The sequence below is a fragment of the Podarcis erhardii genome (genome assembly GCF_964252035.2).
Source record: "Podarcis erhardii genome assembly, chromosome: 6".
In the NCBI taxonomy this organism is placed as follows: domain Eukaryota; kingdom Metazoa; phylum Chordata; class Lepidosauria; order Squamata; family Lacertidae; genus Podarcis; species Podarcis erhardii.
Genome location: NC_138510.1, coordinates 35584269 through 35609521, shown reverse-complemented (window position 1 = coordinate 35609521; position 25253 = coordinate 35584269). Strand labels below are relative to the sequence as shown.

The 25253-nt window shown below is 41.1% G+C and overlaps 1 protein-coding gene across 1 annotated transcript in view; it reads right to left on the bottom strand.

The window, feature by feature from the left end:
* RSBN1 (round spermatid basic protein 1) overlaps positions 1-23683 on the bottom strand; it is a 31471-nt gene extending 7788 nt beyond the window's left edge. The window contains exons 1-5 of the mRNA XM_081866458.1: positions 23168-23683; positions 7445-8115; positions 2073-2210; positions 1284-1426; positions 185-352 (exon numbers count right to left, since the gene is read on the bottom strand). Of these exons, the coding sequence (XP_081722584.1) occupies positions 185-352; positions 1284-1426; positions 2073-2210; positions 7445-8115; positions 23168-23624 (1577 nt within the window). The 5' untranslated portion in view covers positions 23625-23683. The remainder of the gene's footprint in view (positions 1-184; positions 353-1283; positions 1427-2072; positions 2211-7444; positions 8116-23167) is intronic.
* Between the last annotated feature and the right edge of the window lie 1570 nt (positions 23684-25253).

Sequence of the window (25253 nt, the reverse complement as noted above, 5' to 3'; positions counted from 1 at the left end):
CTGGAGAGCCCCTGGTGTATAACTATTTGCTTAGTACAAATGAAATATTCCTGACAAATATTGGTTTGTTGGTTTTTAAATGTTCTGTTTTCCTGAATATTCTAGTGCAGCATACTAGACAGCTTTCCAAATGATCTGCTCAAAGGAATTCCAAGCATATTCTGACTTGCTACACCACACTTACCATTCACCAAACTGTACAGCTTTCAACACTCCAACAGCAGCTGTACTCTGCCAGTCAAATCCTTGCCCAACATGATCAGCATGGGCTCTTGTTCTGTCTTCAAAGAGAACTTCACGGGGTTCACTGGTCCGAGGTAGATACTGGAGGTTTTTTATTTCATTCATTGATCTATGAAGTGGGGAGAAGAGAAAGAAGGCTGTTAGAACTATGCAGTGGGGATATTGACATCTTAAAACAAAAAAAAACTTCCCCAGCTCTACTATAGAGGCAGTCATGTGATATTCAGAGATTTAGCTACAGTTTTACCTAGACTAAAAACAAATGATAGCAACAATTTTTTAAAAAAAATTTAAATTTTTTAATTAATTTTTTTTAATCAAGGGCTCTGCATAACCTCTGTGGCACTTCAAGATTTTAATAACTCAAATATAAAATGGAATCCTGATTACAGGAAGACTTCTAAAATGTGTTCAAGTAAAGACACTTACAAGCCCCAATCAAACCTCACCCTTAAGTGCAGCAAGGTCAGGGATCAGTGAACATAGCCAAATGCCTCTAATAATATTTCAATTTAACAGTACCCAAAGAAGCTTAGAAAGTCATTAATATGGTGGCACTTTAAAAAGTCAACCATTTAATAAGATATAGAATTGTAATGCTCTACCTCTACACAAATATTATGCTGGTGTGTCTAGCTGTATTGCTATTCAGGGACATTACATGTCATAATCTGTATTTAGGTGCTTAAGCTGGAATATACTGCTACCCATTTCCTGAAGGAAGAAAAGGTTTTTAAACGCTCCACATACTCTGCAATGTATACAGTTTGAACTTCAAAACAATGGCACCATCAGTATACATGGCATTTTACCAAAGAGGCAAGTCCCTGCCTGAAGGAGTTAAGAATATATGGCACTGAGGTGACTAAGAGAAAAGAACATGACTACTGTTCTGCAATGCATAGTTAAATTTCAGTATGGGAAAAGCTGGTACTAATTATATGATCAGCTGAGAGATCAGAATCAGTAAAGAGTTTTGTGAAGTCAACTCTACGGCAAGCATGAAAACTTTCCTGTAAAATAAATTTAAGGAGTATTACCTCCGCCGTTTGAATGGTGACTTTGGCATATCAGCTGTTGGGATCATCTGTTCTCCTGGTCTTACCCACATTATGGGGCCATCATCACTTTGTGACCTGCATTGAAGTCTGAGGCTAGAAAGAGTACCCCAAGGTAAAGTCATCTGTATAAAGCAAAAGAAATCCAAATCAGGTGGTCAGCAAGACAAAATGCTACTGAACAGAGGCACAGCTTCCTTACTGAAAAGAAACACACACACACACACACACACACACACACAGAGAGAGAGAGAGAGAGAGAGAGAGACAGAGACATGTGTTTACAAAACCAGGATTATACTACGTGGAAATAATCATATATACACAAAATATGTCATATATATTCCACTCAGTCATGTGAAAACAGTGGGGTGGCATGGGAAACCTCAGGCGTGGGGGCCGAATGCAAGACACACCTTCACCAGCTCTGCTTTGAGTCCTCCTCAAATGATCTTGCCTGGTTAGAATGTGTCATTGGGCCGTGGTAACATTTCTTGCTTAGTTGGATTTGTAAAACAACTCTGAATTTTGATACATGGAATGAAGCCTACTGTACAAAAGATAGGAACCACATCCTTTCACCCCCGGCCATGTCCACCACTGTCATGTGCACCCCCTCCCCACAAAAGAAGCCCCATTATGGAATGCCTCAGGCTGAGGAAAGTTCCCAGGTCCTGTAGTAGGCAGACTCATGTATTCATTATTATGCTTAACTGTTCTGTGATTAATAATATGTTACAGGTTCTCATATGCAATAAAGTTAATTCTTACACGAAGAAATGGAGATTCTTCCAACATATCAAGAAATTCTGGGAAATAGTCTCCAACTTCTTCATCTACTGCTCCAACAAGACTGATCTGCCTCATCGGACCTGCTCTGTAGGTTCCACAGCAGTATGTTCGACTGACCTGTACAAATAAAGCAAAAATGTGTTTTTACTCCATACTCCATACCATTGCATAATGCTTAATATAGTGTACTATATTAAGTACACTATATTACTTAATATAGTGTATCTGAAGAAGTATCTGAAGAAGTGTGCATGCACACGAAAGCTCATACCTAGAACTAACTTAGTTGGTCTTTAAGGTGCTACTGGAAGGATTTTTTTTTCTTTTATTTTGTTTTGACTATGGCAGCCCAACACGGCTACCTACCTGTGTATAGTGTACTATGTTATTGTGAAGTCTAAATGAGTACTGGAATTGATTGAATATAGTGAAGAAACAAACACTTGGATGTATGAGTGAATTTCTTCTTTTTGTAGGCAATTGGTTACAGGTTGGGCCTTTCTGAGCATAGATCATACAGCATTCATCTGCAGGGAAGAGCCATTACCACCCTGCATGAGGGAACCACCAAAACATCTATAGAAAACTGAAGAACCGTGGACAGTCTTAAAGAATGCAAACAATTTGAACTAAAGGTGACAATCAAATGGAGAAGAACTGAAGAAAAAGTTCCCCTGGTAGGTATCAAAACAAGTTGATTAGGCAGGTGCCCTGAACTGACATTATACCACCCTGAACAATACCGAAAAGGAAACAAAAGTTGAAACACATCTGTTCATCCAAGTTTTTGCATTTCACCCAAAATACTGTAACAAAAAGGATTCTAAGTGAAAAACTAGTGTAAGCCATATAAGCAAATAATTTCCTATAGTCATCTCTCGTCAAGGAAACATTTATTATTATTATTAGTAGTAGTAGTAATTGTGTATCTAAATACTAAAAAGTGGCTTTCTTAAATTTACCTGTGGTGGAGAAAGATAGCTACCCAATTGGTATCCTAAGAGACAAGGTTGATGAAGCATAGCAGTAAATAAACATTTAAGCTACTTTGGGAGCAATCCTATGCATCTCGGTGTACAGGCTATTGTGGAATTCCCCTGCTGTCTCCTCCCCACCGCCAACACATGAGCAGAAAGGGAGGTCCACTCCAGACACCTCCACATTGCAAAGTTTCCCCACTATGGATTCTTCTGCCACCATCTTCCGAAGATTTTTATGTAGAGTAAATTAACAGTTCATTGTAAACACCAAAGGTATGCTGTTCTAACTGTGTATAGTAGAGGGGAAAGGAAGAAAGAATCTGTGTGAAAGCTCAATGCCCTTACACCTTCAGAGTGGCATTTAAGCAGCTCTGAAGTCTAAACTGGATTTCATTCAGAAGCATATAGAATTACAGAATCATAGAGTTGGAAGGGATGCCTTACATACCATATTGGCCCAAATATGAGCCGCACCTGAATATAAGCCACATTTTTAAAATTCAAGGGGGGGGGGGAGAGACAATACCTGAATATAAGCCGCTCCCTTAAAATTCCACAGGCACTCACACCTGTTCCGTTTTACCATATTCTGTTTCAGCAGCGATATCGTAAAAGCCAGTTTTTGTAAGGTCGCAAATTTAAGCTGCACTTTAACTTTTCGTGGTTGGAATTTGGGAAAAAAGTGAGGCTTATATTCAGGCCAATACGGTAATATTTTGCACTTGGATTCAAATGTTTAAATACCATGCACATATATTTTTCACCTGTGGTGAAGGGAACATGCACATTTTAACTGAAGTTTATCCCAGAACAAAGGCATGGATCTTTCCTCTGCATACAATCATGTGTTTTGCCGATATGGATAATTTAACCGTCTATGTACCCTTCACAATTGATCTCAAGACTGAACATTCTGTATTCTGATGTTGATACCAAAGTGCAAGTAGCATTTTTAAAATAAAAAAATAACTATTCATTAATCATTCTTTATCAGACAGTCACAGAGGCAGTGTACAACCAACAAAACAAAATGCAAGCTTAAAACAAGTAGAGGAATCCTACCACCGAATGAGGCTGATCTGGGATTCCAAGATACTTAAGCAATGTCCTGAACATCAGCTTTCATTTGAAAAAAACCAAAACAAGAAACTTGCAAAGATACTGACTGCAATACATGCTCCAAACAAAACTTTACAGACATACCTCGGGTTAAAGTAGCTTTGGGTTAAATCTTTTCAGGTTGCGTCCCGCAGCGATCCGGAAGTAACTGAACAGGTTACTTCTGGGTTTTGCCACTTGCGCATGTGCAAACACTCAAAATGATGTCACGTGCATGTGCAGAAGCGGTGAATTGTGACCCGCGCATGCGCAGATGCAGGTTGCGTTCTGCTCAGGATGCGAACGGGGCTCCGGAACGGATCCCATTCGCATCCAGAGGTACCGCTGTACTTGGCAAACATCCTTCTAGACTCGCCTAAGAGGGCGTAGACTTAGGCTATGTCCTATATTACCAAGGTTATAGCTTCAGAAAGGGAAGAGAAACCTTGAAGCCAAGCCAGGAAACGTACTAGTGTGGAAGGAACTGTTGGAAGGAACACATGAAAGTTGAAATATGATGCTGAACAAGGCTGTGGACAATAAATGACTAGTACAGCATGGATGTGCGCACACAGCAACAATAGCAGTAAATGGACCTATTGTTCCTTTTTCTTAATTGCATTTGCAGAAATTTGAACAAGTTTACTTAACTGAGTTACAAAGTAAAAAAAAATAGTGTTGAGCTGAAAACCTTCTTCTGACAGTTCAAAATACCGTAGGTCCATATTACATGACTTTTAGACCAGCACACCTAAAACAGCATGAAAATTTGGGGACACATGTCTGTCCCCCCAGACCAGCTGTTGTCTCAACTGCAATTGGACAGTCTAGAAAGCACTTTAAAAACCTGTATGTTTCAGTGCCAAAAGATCAATATGCACTTTCCACTGAAACCAATGAAATGTCATAATAGAGCTGGTTAACCTGTGGCGCTTCATATGCTGCTGAACTACAGCTCCCATAATAATAATTTTCTGACTTGGGCAATTTTAGAATATACATATATAGCATTAGGATCAAAGTACATTAGAGCTAGGTAGTCTCTCAAAACAATTAATGTCAGTTAGGAAAATATGGAATATAATGTCTAATAAAAATAAAATTGATCAATTTTCTCATGGCTAAATTGACCTTGTGGGGAAACCCAATTTTTAAAATTGGGAGAAAGATGGTAATATGGAAGAATTGCACCGAAGCGAGCAAACTGACTCTGAACCAACTGACAGATGAGAAAGATGAATTTTACACATTATTTTAAGAGACAACTCTATCAGCCCAATGAAAATATTTGCAGCTGCAACACATGTTAACAACTTTGTTTGGACCAGCAGCTTTTACAGCTTCTGAGGTACCAGAGATATTAGAACAACTGATCAAATACTTTGAAACTAAAAAGCCTGCAATTACTTTTTATAGATATTTGCTATTAATGAATCAATTCGAAACACAGATTTTAAGAAAGGAGTGGAACAAAGAATTGGATGTTCCCGCCACAGCAGTACCTATTTATCTACTTGCACTAGTATGCCTTTGAACAGAGCAACAGGATCTCACCATCATCATGCGGATTCGAACTGCCAACCTTCCGACCAGCAAGCCCAAGAGGCTCAGTGGTTTAGACCAGTGCCACCTGCGTCTCTCGCCCTTACTATGGCCAAGAGACTGATACTGATGCACTGGAAGGATAAATATATGGCCTCATTGACTAAAAGTCAATGGATTAAGGATATGTCAACACTTGCAACTTATGGATTGCTTATAGATATAGACTTTGTATGGGCAAGTATAAAGATATTTGGAACATGTTTATAAAAAACATAGGTTATAAATAACCATATATATATATATATATATATATATATATATGCAGGTTTTGGTGTCCTCGGGTGTCTTCCCGTGTAAAAGTTGGGGTGTCTAGGCGACGTTTCGACGAGGTATCACTCGTCATCTTCAGGCTGGTGCTTTCGGCTTCTTGTTACTGGAACAGAGCAGGATCTCAGTGTTTGAGTTCCTATAAATACTGTAGAGGGGGGTGGTGTATAGCCTCCAATGTTCTGGGCAGAGAGGAAGTTCCCAGGCTAGTGTGCCTTTTCTTCTTTTGTTCCTTAATTACTTGAGAGATATCTTGAGTGATTTCTTGAGTGATATCCTGAGTACCACTTAGGTGGGTCATTAGGTGTGGATTAGTTGTTAAAGTCTTTGTGTCTTGACCTCTTGAACTTTGTGAAGAGTTTTCCTGAGAAGATGGCTGTACTGTACTTAGTTGTGCTCTGGCTTGGCTTCGTGTATAGGGGCGAGCTGTGGTTTTGTGGCTTGTGTCAGCCAGATCTGTGTAGGGATTGCAGGCTATACACCACCCCCCTCTACAGTATTTATAGGAACTCAAACACTGAGATCCTGCTCTGTTCCAGTAACAAGAAGCCGAAAGCACCAGCCTGAAGATGACGAGTGAGACCTCGTCGAAACGTCGCCTAGACACCCCAACTTTTACACGGGAAGACACCCGAGGACACCAAAACCTGCATTCCTGTACCCGTGAAAATCTACGAAAGCATATATATATATATATATATATATGGATAGTAATTACATTTATATACCTATATACTAGACAAGCATATATGGAGTTATAGCTGCTTGAATATATAGTGATATAATATACATTCACCCACCTTTACTTCTTTTTTATTATTTTTGATTCACTTTTAATTTCCAGTATATTTTGTTCAATTGAAATATTCTCAATAATAATAATAACTCATGTTTGTTCAATGACAGGCTGGAAATGGGAAAGTAGGGAACTATGGTTCAAAAAGGCTGTGTACTAGTTGGAGTGGGAAGGCATTCAGAAGCAGCCTAGATAGCACAGAATCGACCGTATTTTTCGCCCTATAGGGCGCACCGGCCCATAGGGCTCACCTAGTTTTGGAGGCGAGGGGGGGGGATAAAGAAAAAAAATTATTTCCCCCCCAGGCGTGGGGCTGGGGCAGGGAAAGCCTGAGCTTCCCTTTCCCTTTCATTTTTGGAGGGGGGAAAGTGCGTCCTATAGGGCGAAAAATACGGTACATGGCTTTAAATTGCAGGGACTATCATCCTATATACAGACAAAGTTATAGGTTTGTTATTGAAGGAAAGGTAGTTGGAAGGCAGTAGCTGACAGAATTGTCTAGATTTTGGTTTGCGTTTCTGCCCTAGCGCTCCTTTGTGAGTTTCTCGGGTGAATGATATGCTTAGTTTCCAATACTCTTGGGTCTTTAGAACGACATCTCTTACCTGAGCATGAAAGTTTGAAATGGTTGTTGTTTCAATATCCTTCTTGCCAAGGATTTCCATTTTCACTGGAGTGTTAGGAAAATTAAAAGCAAAGTAATCCAAGAAGTCTGGCAAGTAGGCAGCTGCCCCATGAACTATAGCTAGAGCATAGTATGCTGCATTTTTCTCATTTTCACTGAATGTCAAAGCAAGAAACTCTTCTGCAAATCTCTCCATCTCCACTGGAGACAAAAATGAGAGTTCATCCATGTAGGCATGAAGAACCAGAGCTCCTCCATTTGACTGATGCTCTTCATGAATAAAGTTACTAAATTTAGTGCCTGTTTTTAAGAAGCTGCTGCGAACAGAATGCTCCTGGTGTGTAGTAAATGGAGACTGCACCCCCTGGGGTATCCTATATTCCTGCATGCCCAAATTCAACTGACACAGCTGCTCATCTTTTAGGTACCTAAAAGATTCCTTGTTTTCTTCCAAGTTATCACTCTCCCCTGGAGTCAAAATCTCTTTGTTGATACGGGTAAGACCAGCACAAACAGTCTGCACTTCTTTATTATACATTTTCAGATGCCTCCCCCTCATATCTTCTCTGTGTTTCTTTTTCTTCTTTTTCTTTATTTTCTTTACAATAAGACCGTCAGCTCTCTGGGTCTTGCCATTTTCATCTCGGCTTTCTAGAAATAATAAGAAAATTAGAATTCTATTGTTGCACCATAAAAATAGTCAAGAACATTAGGAAGAAAAGCCCTGACCCACCTCCCGGACACTCAGTATGGAAATCTTCACAGTTCTCAGTGCTTGGATATATCAGGTTAGGAACATATTATGACACCTTCAAGACTAGCAAACTTAATATGTCCTAAGTGTAAGGTACCGTAAGATTTTTTTTGCTGGAATAGACTAATTTCTGAAAAGATTTTCAGTAAGTTTGGGGGGGGGGGGGTTACTGCATCAAGACAGTAGGTTTACAGAAAAAAAATGAGCTACTTTCTGCATTATTAAGTGCTCCTGTACGTGATTTATACAACACATAGCAGTTCAAGAAGGATTTGTTTGCACATTTATCTGTTAGTTATACAGTAGTATGTCAAGCCTATTTGAGAATTGTGAGCAGGGCTGTTTTGATGCTGTAATTCTATAACAGGCATAGGCAAACTCAGCCCTCCAGGTGTTCTGGGACTACAACTCCCACGATCCCTAGCTAACAGGACCAGTGGTCAGGGATGATGGGAATTGTTGTCCCAAAACATCTGGAGGGCCGAGTTTGCCTATGCCTATTCTATAATGTAAAATTCAGATAAAATAAGCTGAGCTTGAGAAGTGATGAGCAATTACTGGTAAACTTTCAAAAGGTAAAGGTAAAGGGACCCCTGACCATAGGTCCAGTTGTGACCGACTCTGGGGTTGCGGCGCTCATCTCGCTTTATTGGCCGAGGGAGCCGGAGTACAGCTTCCAGGTCATGTGGCCAGCATGACTAAGCCGCTTCTGGCAAACCAGAGCAGCACACAGAAACGGCGTTTACCTTACCTATTTATCTATTTGCACTTTTTGACATGCTTTCGAACTGCTAGGTTGGCAGGAGCAGGAACCAAGCAACAGGAGCTCACAAAAAGGTAGAGTGGTGCTAAAAGATTTCTAGTGCCTGGGGGTAGTGCTTCAGTACTTTATATAGCATCTCATCCCTCCTATAACCAGCAAACCCAGAACTAAGCATAATAGTAAACAATTAATTAAACACAATGGCTCCTGGCAGTCTCCAGGTTAGCTTATTGTTTATTGTAGTGTGGTGAACTCAATTAAAAGTAATGGATTTGCCATTTAACTCACTTCACAGCCAGGGATCAGGATACCTGAAGGAGCGTCTCCACCCCCCTCGTTCTGCCTGGACACTGAGGTCCAGCACCGAGGGCCTTCTGGCGGTTCCCTCATTGCGAGAAGCAAACCTTCAGGGAACCAGGCAGAGGGCCTTCTCGGTAGTGGTGCCCGCCCTGTGGAACGCTCTCCCATCAGATGTCAAAGATATAAACAACTATCTGACATTTAGAAGACAGCCCTGTTTAGGGAAGTTTTTAATGTGTGACATTTTAATGTATTTTTAATCTTTGTTGGAGGGACGCAGGTGGCGCTGTGGGTTAAAACTCAGTGCCTATGACTTGCTGATCGTAAGGTCGGCGGTTTGAATCCCCGCGGTGGGGTGAGCTCCCGTCGTTCGGTCCCAGCTCCTGCCCACCTAGCAGCTTCGAAAGCACCCTTAAGTGCAAGTAGATAAATAAGTACCGCTTTATAGCGGGAAGGTAAATGGCGTTTCCGTGTGCTGCGCTGGTGCTGGCTCGCCGGATGCAGCTTAGTCACGCTGGCCACGTGACCCAGAAGTGTCTTCCGACAGCGCTGGCTCCCGGCCTCTTGCGCGAGATGAGCGCACAACCCTAGAGTCGAACATGACTGGCCCATATAGGCAGGGGTACCTTTACCTTTACTTTAATCTTTGTTGGAAGCCGCCCAGAGTGGCTGGGGAAACCCAGCCCGATGGGCAGGGTACAAATATATTATTATTATTATTATTATTATTATTATTATTATTATTATTATACCTTAGGGGCTACACAGAGATCTTAAACAAGGACCCTTCTTTGGGTGCCCCCATCATAGGTGTAGCTGGGGGGGCAGGGAGGGGCAGCTGTCCCTCCCCAAATTCAATAAAAATACCGGTACATAGTAAACTGAGGTTCTGCCCCCCCCCCCCAAAATCATGGCTATGCCCATGGCCCCCATATCTGAGGCATGGTGGGCTACATGAGAAAGAGATTAATAAGTGGTGACATCTCAACTGTGGAAAGCTCTTCCTGCTTCACTTGGCATGTCCCTTAATACTTATATTGCCAAATTTTTATAATTTTCAAAAAAATATTGTTTCTACTGCCTAGTGTTGGTTCTTAATTCTGCTAGCTACTTTTATGCTGCTCCTTGATATTGTGGTGCTTTATAATGCTCTTGTTTTGTTAGTTTTTGTAACCAGAGCTGGACTGGATGCAGAAAATACAAGCAGTCCTGATTATCAGTACAAGGAATCAGTCTGTGCATCTTGTATATATGTACCCTGGCAGACAGGATAGGAAAAGTGCATTTGCACAATCCACTTTTACTCCTTCACATAAAACAGACCAAGGCAGCCCAGGCGTGCAGAATGTTTCTTCATGCCAGACTTGTACAGCAACAGAAGACAGAACATAAAAGGACATCGTCACTATTTCTCATGTTTGAAGTTTTTGCACTTCAAATTTTCTAGAAAGCCCACACCATTGACCATTATTAATTGATTGTTCCCTCCAAGTCCTGAAAAAAAAGGAAGGAAGGATAGGGAAGCAGAATTCTGCGGTGGCATTATGCAAAACCAAAAGACAGTCACTAGAAGGATTACAGAGACAAATACAAGAGACAAATAACTCTATTTGTAATTTGACAGACTATCTATAACACTGATTAGTACAGGTCATCCTGGAATGAGTTAGTATTGTATTTAGTTTGAACACTTGAAGCTGCATGCTTCTGAAGTTTAACTTGCCCAAGATTAAAATAAAGTTGCTGGAGCTTCCAGCAACGAACTAAAGTTACATAATTCTCTAAGCAGGCAGAAGAGTGGTCTAGAAATAAGTCAAAGAGTAATAAAGGGGCTCCCCATCCCGCACGTTAAATAGCTGAAAAAGAAAAAAGATTGAGGGAAAACTAGGAATTGATTGCTGTGTGGTCAGTTCTGGTACTGAAAACAAAACTTTGGACTAAGCATATACAGTGGTACCTCAGATTAAGTACTTAATTCGTTCTGGAGGTCCGTACTTAACCTGAAACTGTTCTTAACCTGAAGCACCACTTTAGCTAATGGGGCTTCCTGCTGCTGCCGTGCTGCCGAAGCCTGATTTCTGTTCTTATCCTGAAGCAAAGTTCTTAATCTGAAGCACTATTTCTGGGTTAGCGGAGTGTGTAACCTGAAGCGTATGTAACCTGAAGCGTATGTAACCCAAGGTACCACTGTACTCAGAGGCACAACTTCCTTAATTTTAAATGGATGTCTGTCCCTCACAAGCCACTATTTTGCACCTGGCCTCAGCTGGTAGATCTCAAGTAGTGGGCGGTGTGTGTGTGTGTGTGTGTGTGTGTGTGTGTGTGTGTATGTGTGTGTGTGTAATAGGTAGTTCTACAAGGTCTGCCCATTTCCTGCCTTAAACTGCTAGAAAGGGTTGTTTTGTTTGTTTGTTTTACCGAAGAGTACTTTACAGACATAATCAGATTGTGGGACATCAGGTAAAATAGAAGACAACAAATAAAGAAAGCTTTTTCTGTTCAACACTACTCTGAAGAACATTCGCAAGCTCAGAAATATATAAAGGGAATATGACAGTGAGAACCTATTAACCCAATATTCAAACAGCTAGTTTTTTCAGCAGCATGTGAGTGCAAGCTTTACACATACCTCAGCACTGGTGGAACTTGGAATAAAGTAGCACAGTATCTAGAAAGTTTGTGGGAGGGACAAAATGTATTTACTTGAAATTAAGTCTAGTTTATTACAAAGGGGCATATTGTTGAGCAGAAGTTGTTAGGAATAGACTGTTGCAGCTACATTAGGAGCTTACTGCCAAGCTAGATAAGACACCTCTTGTCATGTCTAGTTTGGACCTTAAGAGACAGGTACTCATAATCCTGTTCTTTAAATAAACATAATTCAAAAATAGAACACAATCCAGAGAATATTAGGTGAATCCAGGTGGCAATCCAACATCCATTTACTGGAAAATAAGACCTATAAAACCAATGCTACAATCCTATGTACACTAAAGTAAGCCTGAATGAATTTAATGGCTGTTACTTCTGTGTAAACAGACATCTATAGGATCATGCATCATATTCTCAATGGGATGGAATGATCCTCGGAAATTTAGTTTACACACCCTCCAGTACTGTACTATACAGTACTATATTATACGAATGGGGAAATTCCTGTGCATTAATGGGGAGGAAAAAGCCAGTGGCGTGGCCTCACAGGCGATATGATCAAATGTGCCACCAACAGAAACTATGAATGCATGCAAGCAATTGGCACCAATAATGAAAAGCAGTGTGGCAAGCCAGATACTACAAGTTAATTCATATGCACAAAATACTACATATGTCAGTTAGAGGATATGATCACTCTGGAGAATTTTCTAGTGGCAAAAGATGGCAATCCTGCATAGATCGTAGTATGGCCACTCTAGAAAAAAAACAACCTGGCCTGAATGGTATTCAACAACTACTGTTCAGTTGCAGACACCCGCTTTTTTGCCAAGGCACTTGAGAGAGTTGTAGCAGTGCAACTGCAGAATTTTTGGAGAAAACAAATTATCTAAACCCATTCTAATCCGGATTCAAGCCCAGGTTTGGGACTGAATCAGTTTTGGAAGTCTTCATTAATTACCCTAATCAAGAGCCATGATTCTGCTGCTAGTGTTCAATCCCCCACCAGTTTTTGACATTATTAAGCATAGCATTTATGGGAGATGGGTATCAGGGAACTGTTCAGCAATGGTCCCGATCTAATCTCCTGGCACAGTTCCAGAAGATGCCATTAGATGAATTCTTCTCACCCTCTTGTTCTTGATCTATGGGATGCTGCAGGGCATTGTCTCCAATGTTATTTAATGTCTTTATGAAGCTTCTGGGAGCAGTCATTAGGATCGAGGTGTCACCAGTATACTGATGATACCAAACTATTTCTCCATAGCACCTGAACTGAGAATGGCTGAGCAGGCCTTGGATGCAATGGTGGGCTAGATGAGAACTAAGTCCAAATCCTGGCAAGATGGAGGCTCTATGGGATATACTTGAATCCTGGCAAGATGGAGGCTCTATGGGATATACTTGAAGTTGATCTAAAGCTTAATTGGGCTTAATGCAGCCCGCTAGTCGGTTTAATCCAGCTCCTGTGGCAGTTTGTCTCCTGGGGTAAAATCTTAAAAAAAAGCTCAACAACTTCAATCCTAAAAAAAAGCTCATGCTCACTTCATCAAATCTGGCCCTCTTTCAAAAAGGTCTGGGCACCCCTGAGTGCAGCTAATGTAGATCACAGTAGCAAGGTTGCTTGAGGGGGCAAACTACCACCAGCATAACATACTTTATTTACATGATTTGAAGTGGCTGCCTGATACCACACCAAGTTCAAGGTATTGGTACTAATGTAAAAGGCCCTATACTACTCAGGACCAATTTACTTTAGAAGTCATCTTATCCTTTATATAATCAGTAGGTCACTGAATTCTGTGGAAGAGTTTCTCCCTCAGTTCCCAAAATATTGGACGTTTGCTCCACAGCAACCGAGAGCAGGGCTTTCCTTATGGCTGCTCCTGATTTGTGGAACCTCATTTCTGTAGATATGACAGGCACCCACTATTCCTATTTTTCAATAGGCTTTTCCAGCTGGATTAGAAAGTCTCTGCTTTGGATGTTCATTTTGTATTGTTTTTATACCTATCAATTATTTTTGTACTTTTTAAAAAACAAACTATTTTTTCTTTTTTTGTGATATGTTTGTAAATTGCCTTGACGCATGTTGAAGTCAATTCGTAAATAAATAAAATTCCCAAATCCCTGTGCAGTGTGCGTGCAGATTCATTTGGAGAAGCTGCTAGACAGAAAGAGAGCAAGTAAGCAAGAGGAAGCAGCTAGGGAATATAGAGCGCCAGCACAACCAAGGAAGACACCATACACAACTACAATAGTTATTTTAGGCACCACTGATTATTTGTTGCACTGCCTTAAGTCAGAATGATTTATCATCAGTCACGAGTCCCTGAATACAGCAAGTACCACTCAAATAGCCTCCTGAATTCATCTCGCTGAGATCAAAGCTCAATAAGTTGCTATGACAGGTTTCAGAAATGCTGAGTAAAAGGAAGCCATAATTATATACTCCTAACAACTTAATGCCCCAGCAGCTAACAATGTCTTATTTTGTAACACACCTATAAATTGCTTATTCTGGATCCTTATAACAACAACAACAAAAAAAAAATCAAATCATGCTTCATAGTTGAGTGAGCATTTTAAAGACCCTTCAAAAGGCTATTCTGCTTTATGAGGAAGGACTCTTATAAGAAAAAAGGCAGCTCTGTAATGTTACTTTGTTGGTGTTACTGTTTGTAAAGTAACATGTTGCAATATAATAGGCAATTATAAAGCAGAGATCCAGAAAAGTGATACAAATTAGGGAAAAAAACCTCAATATTTTTTTTGGGGGGGGAGGGGGAGTAACCTGATGGATTTTCAACAAAATTGGGCAAGCAAAATATACTGACAGTGTCATACTGCACCCAAGGGATCAAATGTCTAGGATTCAGACATCTGAAGATTTAAACAACTGAGCAGCAATGGATTGAGAAGTCCCCTACCCCACCAAGAGATATGAAAAATTAAGGTATTAAAAATTGAGGCAGACCATCATATTGCAGAATTTTAAGTCTTAAACTCTCTCCTTGGAGATTTTATATTAAAGTGAAATGTACTGTACAGTGCTATCATAAGAATAGCAAAAATGGGTAACAAGAGATTGTATCTAGATATTAATGTGAACTAATCATTCTAGTAAGTTTCAAGATGCCTACTGAAATTATAGCCTTTGGGTATACAGCAAACCTCAACAATTTCAAAGCCCATCTGGTCCACACAAAAGGTATCAAAAGTAGTGGTTTATCCAGGTAGATATTTTTATACCAGCATTGATCAGTGAAGCTGACCAGTAACTGGCAGACTCCCATGTTTTAAAGTCACAGAGACAATGGCTCAGGATGGAACTCAGAAGCACTGAGTGGCACTATTTCTGAAAGTATTAATGTAGCTGTCCAATTGTTGTTGGCTTCCAACTCCTGTGACCACCACCAGCAAGGCCAATGGTAATTGTTGATAGAGGTTGGAGCTCAGCAATATCCTAGGGCTCATGCAATTAAGACAAGAGATGCCGAGATTTGGGATCTCATGCAGACTCAGAACCTGCATTCTACTTATTTGCTACTCCCAACTACATCAGCACCAATGTATCATCAAGTTAGACTGTCTCTGGCCAGTATCACCAGCAGTAAGCCATGCCAGCTTGCTGAAGCTACACAGTGTAGGCTGAATTTTCTCACCCAGATTATGTGCTTTGCTTCACCCCAAGTCTCCCCTTTGATGGTAAGCTTCAATGGTTATCAATAGGAAGCTTTCCACAAAACCTGACCTATTTTACCAGTGGATTATTATACTAGGATTTGTTAACAACCAGTTGAATATAGCAAGTCAAAATCATCCCTAGAGAAAAGGATTTTCAGAAAAAATGTAAATAACTGCTTTTTTTACTTATTTCAGACTGTGATTACCATTTGTGTGGACTTATTTCAGCAAGTGATTACCATGTGTGTGGACTTACTGGCTGCATTCATACATAGTGCCAATCTATGGTTTGTTCAACATATCATCTCATGCACAAACCATGTCTTGTTTCTCCAGAATTCAGTTTGTTTTTCATCAGTTCTTGCCACAAGCCCCTGCAACTTAAACTATAGCACAAACCACCAAATATGCAGGCCCTGGGAAAGGAGGCTGTAGCTGCTTTGCTCCTCTTCACTGGTCATTAATTCTGCTGCTGCACTAAACTACGTCACAGTCTGAATTGGCACGTCATTCAAACCCAAGCTTGTGCTTTAACTCTCTCCAGGCAGCTTTACATTTTTATGCATATAGGAAGAAAAAGTATCTGTGCACTCCCTAATGAATTTAGACTTCATTGGCTGTTATAGATGACTGTTGGTTTTTATTTTATATATTGTAAAACCTGGAATGTCACGAACCATGTGCATTGGTCACCCATTATTCCACTATCTCACATGTTTGGTTGGGGAGATGGTTAATGTTGTAAAATGCAGAAACAATTTAAAAAACAAAAAAACTAAGGCTGTATTATGTTCCTTAGGTTTAAGCAAGCATCTAACACTTTTCCAGCCTATATACACACCTATCCCCATTAAATGTATAGCCTCACTGACAGTGTTAGAAACTCAAGGTATATAAGCTAGGCATCAAATGGCACCTTAAACCTGGGTTAAAGTCACCAAAATAGAATGTCTAGGCACCATGGGGGGGCGGGCGAGATGAATATTTGTATTATTTTTATTCATTTCATTTCTATTCTGCTTTATATTTTAAAGAAAAAATCTCAAAGCAGTTTACAACACATTAAAACATCAAATAAAACAATCCAGAAAAAAATAAATTCAAGCTTCAATGAAAAGTTACATTTTGTTTTCTCCATATTATGTACCTACTTAATTTATATAGCTGCCCCATAGCAGAAGTACTCTACGAAGCCAGTGTGGTGTAGTGGTAAGAGCATGAGACTTGGACCTGGGAGATCAGGGTTCAAATCTCCACTTGGTCATAAAGATCACTGAGTAACCTTGGGCTAGTCACAGCCTGTTAACTTAGCTCACAGGGTCATTGTAGGGATTAACTGAGGAGGTTAAAGATGAGATATAAATTCAATAAATAAGCCCTTCTGCTTACCTGCTTAAGAAAGCTGGAGGGTGAAGCCAAATGGAGATGTCAGTTGCCAAGCTTGCATCCAAAGATCTCCACATGGTCACAACTGAACCCACACCACCAAACCAATCACAAAACTCGCCTGGTGCCTGAGGAATTTCTAGCACTGCACATGATGCAGCTACCATATTGAAGCAACACACGTCTGAGTCTGATCAGTTTCTAGATAGAAGACCACATGGGAAATCCAAGTAGGATTAGCACTAGTACTAGATACAACCTATAGTAATTTGTTTTTAATGCCTTCCTTTTTCTAAAAATTAAAACATGCTAATTATAGGACATCTGAAGAGTTATCTGAATGTGGACATAATTATATACATGCATCCTAGGAACAGTCACCTGAAAAAGTTACACTTTTGAGACTACTCAGACTGACATTGTATATATTTATTACTTTTCTACCCCAGCCTTCTTCAAATGCTCTAAGGGCAGCTCACACAAAAAAATACAATGAAAATACAAATGTTTTTAACAAAACATTTACAACAGCATGGCAGTGGATATACACAGGACTCAAATTAAAATTACACTAAGGTTTTCAAAGGCCTGAGTCTTCTTAGAGTGTCAAAATATATCCATCTTACATTACTAATCTTATCAAACTGAATTTTTAGCAACTGAAAGCTTTCTATAGAAAGTACAGCAATAGAAAACTTCACATTAAATATCACTGGTGGGACTCTCCCAATGCTAGCACAGAATGGAGGACTCTGATATGCCTTATGCCTTAAAGGTACCCCTGACCATTAGGTCCAGTCACGGACGACTCTGGGGTTGCACGCTCATCTCGCTCTATAGGCCAAGGGAGCCGGCATTTGTCCGTAGACAGCTTCTGGGTCATATGGCCAGCATGACTAAGCTGCTTCTAGCGAACCAGAGAAGTGCATGGAAATGCCATTTACCTTCCCACCGAAGCGGTGCCTATTTATCTACTTGCACTTTAACGTGCTTTCAAACTGCTAGGTGAGCAGGAGCTGGGACCAAACAATGGGAGCTCACCCCATCGTGGGGATTCAAACTGCCTACCTTCTGATCGGCAAGCCCTAGCCTCTGTGGTTTAGACCACAGCACCACCTGTGTCTCGCCTTATGCCTTACACAACTGAAATCCCATGGTTGCTTGAAAGTTGGTCCAATTTATTTAAATGAGTTTGCTTCTAAGTAGGATGCCTTATGCCTTACACAACTGAAATCCCATTTTAAACATCCTACTTAGAAGCAAGCTCATTTAAATAAATTGGACTAACTTTCAAGCCACCGTGGGTTGGATTTAGCTGCTCGTATGTCATGCATTATTAATCAAGTATTGCTTTAAAGAAAACTAAATGGAACTTTATTGAACAATTGACTGATTCACCATAACACTAAACCATGTTTAGCAATATGTGAACAAGGCTGAAGTGTTTCTGAACAGTTTTCAGTCCACACTCCACCCCTTCCTGTGCTGTCCATGGTTTGAAGCTGGCAAACAATTTGTTTGTAGTAAGCCATGTTAGCAGATAATGCTATGCCAATATTTAAAACTGAAAGTAAACTTAGCATAAATTGTCTTCCTAGTCTCGCAGGAGGGGAGGGTGAGCATAAACTTGATGCTTCACTCAGGGTCACTCATTCATGTAGCACTACATTATGGTTTAGCATTACATGTAAACCAGTTTCAACTTAGACCTCTACTACTGACATTTTCAAAAAGTGTTCACACACTGTTCTGACATTACTGGAAAAGTTTTTCAACCTTACTAGGAGTTACTACTTGTTTTAGGAAATCCAGACATCTAGGATTTCACTAGTCCCATAGAACATATTGTCTATTGCATTTGAAGTCACAGGATTATGGGACATTAGAATCTGCCTCACACAAAGTCAAACTATTGGTCCATTCAGCTCTCCATATTGTCTACACTGACTAGTAGCAGCTCCTTAAGTTTTCAGACAGGGAACATTCCCTCCTTGAAGAAGCCAGAGCTTGCACCTGGAACCTTTTGCATGCAAAGCATATGTTCTACCCACTGAGCTACAGCTCCACTAGTGTGTTGATCTTTACAAACTTCATGGCAGCTATTTCATACACAGCCAAAGTTTGCCATATTTGGCATGTATCTTATAAGTATATATTTATTCCCCATATCACAAAAAGCCAGGTGTAGGGGTGCTTGATACATTACTGCTTTACTGCCTGTAACTGACTACAAACTACTATAATCTTGGTACAGGCTTCCATGGAGACACCAATTCCATAGTGCCCAAGCTTTTCCAGTTCCAGGAAACTGTATGAAGTTGCATGAATATAGGCATCCAAGCAACCATGTAGGAAAACCTTTCCATTTAGTAAATTACTGAACTTTTACTACATGTAAGAATGTGTGGCAGGAATATGTTCACCACTGTACTGCATTTAAAATTATACTGTCATTTTAGTAATACAGAACTAGGCAACTATATGGTAGAAACCTTATCTGGTGGCTCATTGGTCATCTGGTGACTCATACTATGTGTAAAAGTGATGTGCAAGTAATGCATCAGTTAACAGCAAATAGTTTTGATACATGCCCACTCTTCCCTCTGCTCTCAAGAAGGTCCACCACCTTAGAATTCCACAAATAAATGGCACACACCCACACCCCAAACTCTTTGAGAAAGGATTCTATACAGACTCATCTTTCATCTTGATTCTTAACATAAGTGTCCTGGTTTTTCTGTTCTCAAAAAGGTTTCCAACTATATATTTCCACCAAATTAGAGAAGACTAAACTACTAGTACTTTCATAAAACCCTGCATCAGGGGATATTCTGGTCTTTGAGGTAACAGAAGGTTGCACTGGTGAAGTTGACAGCACTTTTTCCATGTTCTTTAACTATAGCTATTGGTTTGGAAGGCTTATGTACTGCCATGAAATCACTATTATTTCTGGCACCCAGCTACTTCATCTGCTGTTCGCTCAGGAATAGCTGCTTCTTAGCCTTCTCAGATGAGAAACTATCTGCACCTCTGGTATAATCCAGTTCTTGTCATTCTTACGATTGGCCACAAGCATTTCTGAGTGGTTATATAAAAAGTAGTGTGTTATGCAGGTACACACAAGAGCCAGGACTGTTGAATGTACATGACACCCAACTTGGGCTTGCTGCCATGTATTATAGAATGAGCCATAATTATCAGTAAATGCAGAACTAGGACAAGGTAGCCCTACTACAGCTCAATTACCTTTGCATGAAAAGAGCCTGTGCTTTAAAAATCTTTAGCAAACAAAGGCGAGGCTGTGTGTAGCATTCAAAGTGATGGTACAAAAATAAAAAGGTCTTATTATATAACTCTGTCATCAAGGAAGTGGAAGTGTTTTTCTTCAGCCAAAGGCCTAAGTAACACACATCAATAGAGCAAAATATTAGGCTCTTCTCTCTCTTTTTCACTGAAGAGTGTCCTCTGAATAACAGTTTCAACTAAGTTCAGTAGGCATTACAATGCTTCTTTTTCATAGTAAGTGCATTCTAACCACAGTGAATATGAGGGATTCTAGTTTTTCACTGAAAGGTAATTCTAAACACATTAAGCAGAGTTCTAATGAACTAATGTGATGAATTTCATTCCCCCCCCCCCCGCTACTTTTGACACATAAACTAAGAGGTCTAATCGTGCACTTATACAGTTACCCAAATACTACTTGCAAGCCACAAGTGGGATTTCACTACTGATGTTATTCCACATTGGTTTGTCCTACTAAATAAATCACAGGAAAGCAATAATTAAAATATTCTCAGTCTAGTATACAGCAAGCAAAATTTGTGGATTATATCCTGTTCACTACAGGAAAAATAAATGGAAAGAGCCTTACCTTACATTAGTACTGACTTTCTTTAACTGTTCACTGTACACAAGTGTTTCAAGTTTCAAAATCTTCTTCATAATATGTTCTTAACATAGCAAGAATCTTGGTCACTCAAATATTCTCCTGAAGAACAGGACTACAATAAATTTTCTTGATACCAGCACTGATAGGCATCAAGTGAAATTGTTCTTCTGCCATCGTGATATTTAACAGACTTACTGTTCAAGTGTTCATTTATCCAAATCTTATATGCTTAAATATGGTGTTGCTTCATTAGCAAGGAAAAAGAACAAAGAAGGTTTTTGCCTCCATGTCTATAATAATTGTCACAGCATAGCTGACAACTGCCTAGGTTAAAAGTCATCATTACACTACAATACTATAGTGTCCTATAATAATAGGTCTGCTACTGTTTCATTTATCAATATGTCATTAGTGTCATAATATGGTTAGTAACTACCACACTGTATTCCAAACTAGAAATCTCAAGTTTCTGTTTGAGATTTGGTAGCTATCCTTAGACTGCAATACTAAGCACAAAAGTAAATCCTACTGAACAACTGGATCATACATCTGAGTAAACATGTATAGGAGTGTTAAACAAATTCTGCCTAAAGTGATACAGCACCACGGCTACCTTCAGTCACTAGAATTGTACTACTAGCATTAGGCCCCACTATTCTATTAGATACGCAGGGATTTTTCAGAGATACTCACAAACATGTCACAAGCAGATCACATGTACTGAAGAGATCAAAAGTTTCTACTAAAGCAATTCCAAAACTAGATATGCAACTGTTAGTACCACAGACTTCTGAAGAATAGCCAACTGTCTAAAAGAGGGCAAACTATCTAGAAGCAGGGCAATTTAAAAACCCACTCATCTCTTTTTTAAAAGGAAAAATATTGTAAGTTAGAGACATTAAATATATACACTTTAAGCATTCCAAAAGACTCAGGTATGCTCACATGAAAGTTTCAGAAGTCTGCACAATAACATGCTTATGCTCCCAACAAGCACGTAAGACTTTAATATGCAGCATCCCTAATTAAACAATTTATCTACTGACTTTTTAAAAAGTTGCAAAACTAGAAAAACTGTTCAATGAATCAAAAACAAAATGTTCAGATCAAGACTTTTTGTAAGTGTAAAAATAATATTGCAATATTATGTTCTGGACACCTACCCCACTAACACTAGTCCAAAAACAGCCATTTTGTACCAATATATCTACTTGTTGGATTTCTTGGGTTAATGAGTGTTCAGTCCTCTTAAGAACCATGTTTCTTAAGTGTGTGTGTGTGCGCGCGTGTGTGTTTTACATACCAGCTTTTCTTCCAAAGAGCTCAATGTGGTGTACATGGTTCTCATCCTCCCCATTTCATTCTCCTTACCCTGTGAGGTAGCTTAGGCTAAGAGATGATGATCGGCCCAAGGTCACCCAGTGAGCTCCATTCATGGCTGAGTGGGATTCAAACACTGGTCTCATACTTCAACACTCTAACCATTACGCCACACCGGCTCTTTTTAAAAAGTTCACTTTTATCTTTGTTTAAGTTCTATTTCCACAAGAGTGAGGTTTCAAGAAACACACTGCATAGAGCAATCCTACTGCTACTATCCTACTGCATAATTGAAATCAGGAGCAAGCATAAAGATAAGACAGATAAGACACTGTCAAGAGAGAATGAACTTTAGCTCACCCTTTAACCCTTAACAAAACGGGCAACTAACTAAACATATCACTATGCAACATCTGGAGGAAAGCAAGAGATTAACTTAAATACGTAGTGAAGAAATGCAGCTGAGGAATGACAAGCACAAGCATTTAAAAGGCAAGAAGGAACTCCGACAGGGCCAGGCGCGCCTTAGCAAGCCAGCCTGCCGCTAGCCAACTGACAAACGAAGGTGAAGTCCTCCAACAGGTATATAAGAAGCAAACTCCGCCACCCCACCTGGCTGCTCGAAGGGGCACCCTCCGTCGCCAGAACCAAATGCAGCGACCTCTGCCTTTGACTGGGCCCACTATCCCGCCGCGAATTTCAGCATGCAGAATCTAATAGGCAAGCGACGCGCAGAGCTGCATTTCCCCCGCTCTGGCCTCCAGGAACCGGACCTGGCAGATGCGCTGAAAGGCAGCAGGGGGGTGTCGCTCACCTCCGGCGCGGGGCGCCACAGACCGAGGGGCGTGGGGCGCGCGACTACCTGCCGGGCAAGGACCCCGACCCAGAAGGGAGACTCGACCCAGGGGACCGACGGCCGCCCGCCCGCCCGCCCCCCACCGCCGCTCACCTCGCTTGCTGGGCCGCCCGACGGCGCCGTCGCCGGAGCTTCCCCGCCTGCCCTTGTGCAGCTTCCCCCCGGAGGAGCGGCCGGGCTCGCAGTCGGCGCTGTCCGGGCGGTGCCGGTGCCGGTGGTGATGCCGCCGCTCGCAGCGCGGGGCCTGCGCGGGGAGGCTGAGGGGGGAGAAAGTGAAGAGCCCCGCTGCCGTGGACGCTACGGAGGGCGCCGCCGACAGGCCGGGGACGGCGGCCGGCGGCAGCGGCGGCGGCGGCTCCGCCTGAGCGGGCCCCACCACGAGCGGCTGCTGGCTCAGCTTGGCCCTCTTGCACCCTCCGAGCTCCCCCGGCGGGCCTTTCCGCTTCCTCCCCCCTCCCCTGGGTCTGCCCGGCCGGTCGCCAAGTGGGAGCGAAGGCGTCTCTTCCGCGCCCCGGGACACGGCGCGCACTGCAGCGACCTGCGCAGCCATTTCACCGTCTCCCTCACACACATTTAAATGGCCCGAGCGCCAGCTGCCACCGCGCAGGCGCCGCCTGGTACCCCCTGGGAATTGTGGTCCGGGCGGGCACGTCGGGAGCTGTAGTTTTCGGGGACTAAGCGCATGCTCGGCTGCGCACAGCTTGCTGGGAAAGCAAGTTTTCGTTTGGGCTCCGGGTAGTTCTTGAGGGAGAGGAGCGTGCGAAGAGTCACGCAGTGCGGCCTAATCACGTGGACTGTTCGTTTACTTCTGAGAGGAGGAGGCGGCGTTGCTGCCACCAGGGACGGAAGACAGTCGTCGTTCAGCTTTTTGCTGTGCCTTAGGGGTTATTTTGGAACCTATTTTTAGTTGCAAATTTGAATCCCGGGAAATAAAAAAACAGCATTTGGCGATAAAGTCTCTGAGCACATACAGAGTGCATTTCATCATTGTTAAGTAAACAGCTAACCCGCACTTTAGTAAGAAGAGAGAGGACTTCTATTTCAGCAGGGTCCATTTTAGCGGTCATTATTATTTTCTGTACGTTTATGTTACCGGTTTTTTAAGCCAGCTTCGGGAGCGCGGAATTCTAGATCTGATTACTAATTTTTACAGTGTTCACAATGGCAAAGTTGCCCTTGAAAGTGTAACTTGTGAAATTACTAGAGGAAATAAAAGGTACATTAGACTATTTTAATTATCTGATCTTAAGCGGCATGCACAAAATTTAGAAAGGAGTGAATCCTACTGAATTCGTTGGACTTTACCTTGGAGTCAACAGACTACATACTGTTTATTTTAGGTTTAGTCATGATACTTTATGGTAATAGTGTTGATAGGGACAAATGGATCTTTGTGTCAGTAAAAGAAAACTGATTTGTCCAATAAGTCAGCAGCCACACACAAACATACCTCCCCCCAATCCTGCACATGTTAATTGCTAAGGAAAAGAGGTATGTCTTTGCCCAAGTAGCAGCAGTGTAGAGAAGCTCATGGGCCTGCTGTTGAAACTGAAAAAACAATCTTAAAAAGTTTGAAAAGGAAACCAACTTCACAATCTCATCTTCATAGACAAGAGGTATAACTTTGGAAGAGCCATGTAAAACACAAAGGTTAAGCTGTTAGCTGCACTTGCAAAGAACCAGGATTTGTGTTGTCTGTAATTACCAACATACTTCCTTTTCTTCCTGATCCTGTAGAATATAAATTGGTCCAGTGAGTTTTGAAAGTGCTCTTTGATGCAAAGATAAATGTTTTCCCTCCGCAATTAGTACTGCATATAGGTGTCTGGTAACAGATGTTTAGGAAGCTGTGTTTCAACAAATAGTGCATTTGGTGCACATTTAAAGTTCTGGCCTAGTTATCTCTGCAAATGCTGCAATCTAGGTCCTTCATCCTGAAGCTGTCAATACTCTGCTCAGGTGTATTATTTTGCCTAACTAACAATCCCCTCATGGCAGATATTTGTTCTGCCACCATAAAGCATAAAAAGTTCAGCTCTTTTTCAGAGAACTCCAAAAAGCATTTGAACTTGGACAGCTCATACTTAATGAAGAAGCAGCAGCATTCAGACTGATAAACTAGGTCACTCAAATATTTCAGTTAACCACTGCTAGAGGGAGCTCTGTTGTTTTGTATTTT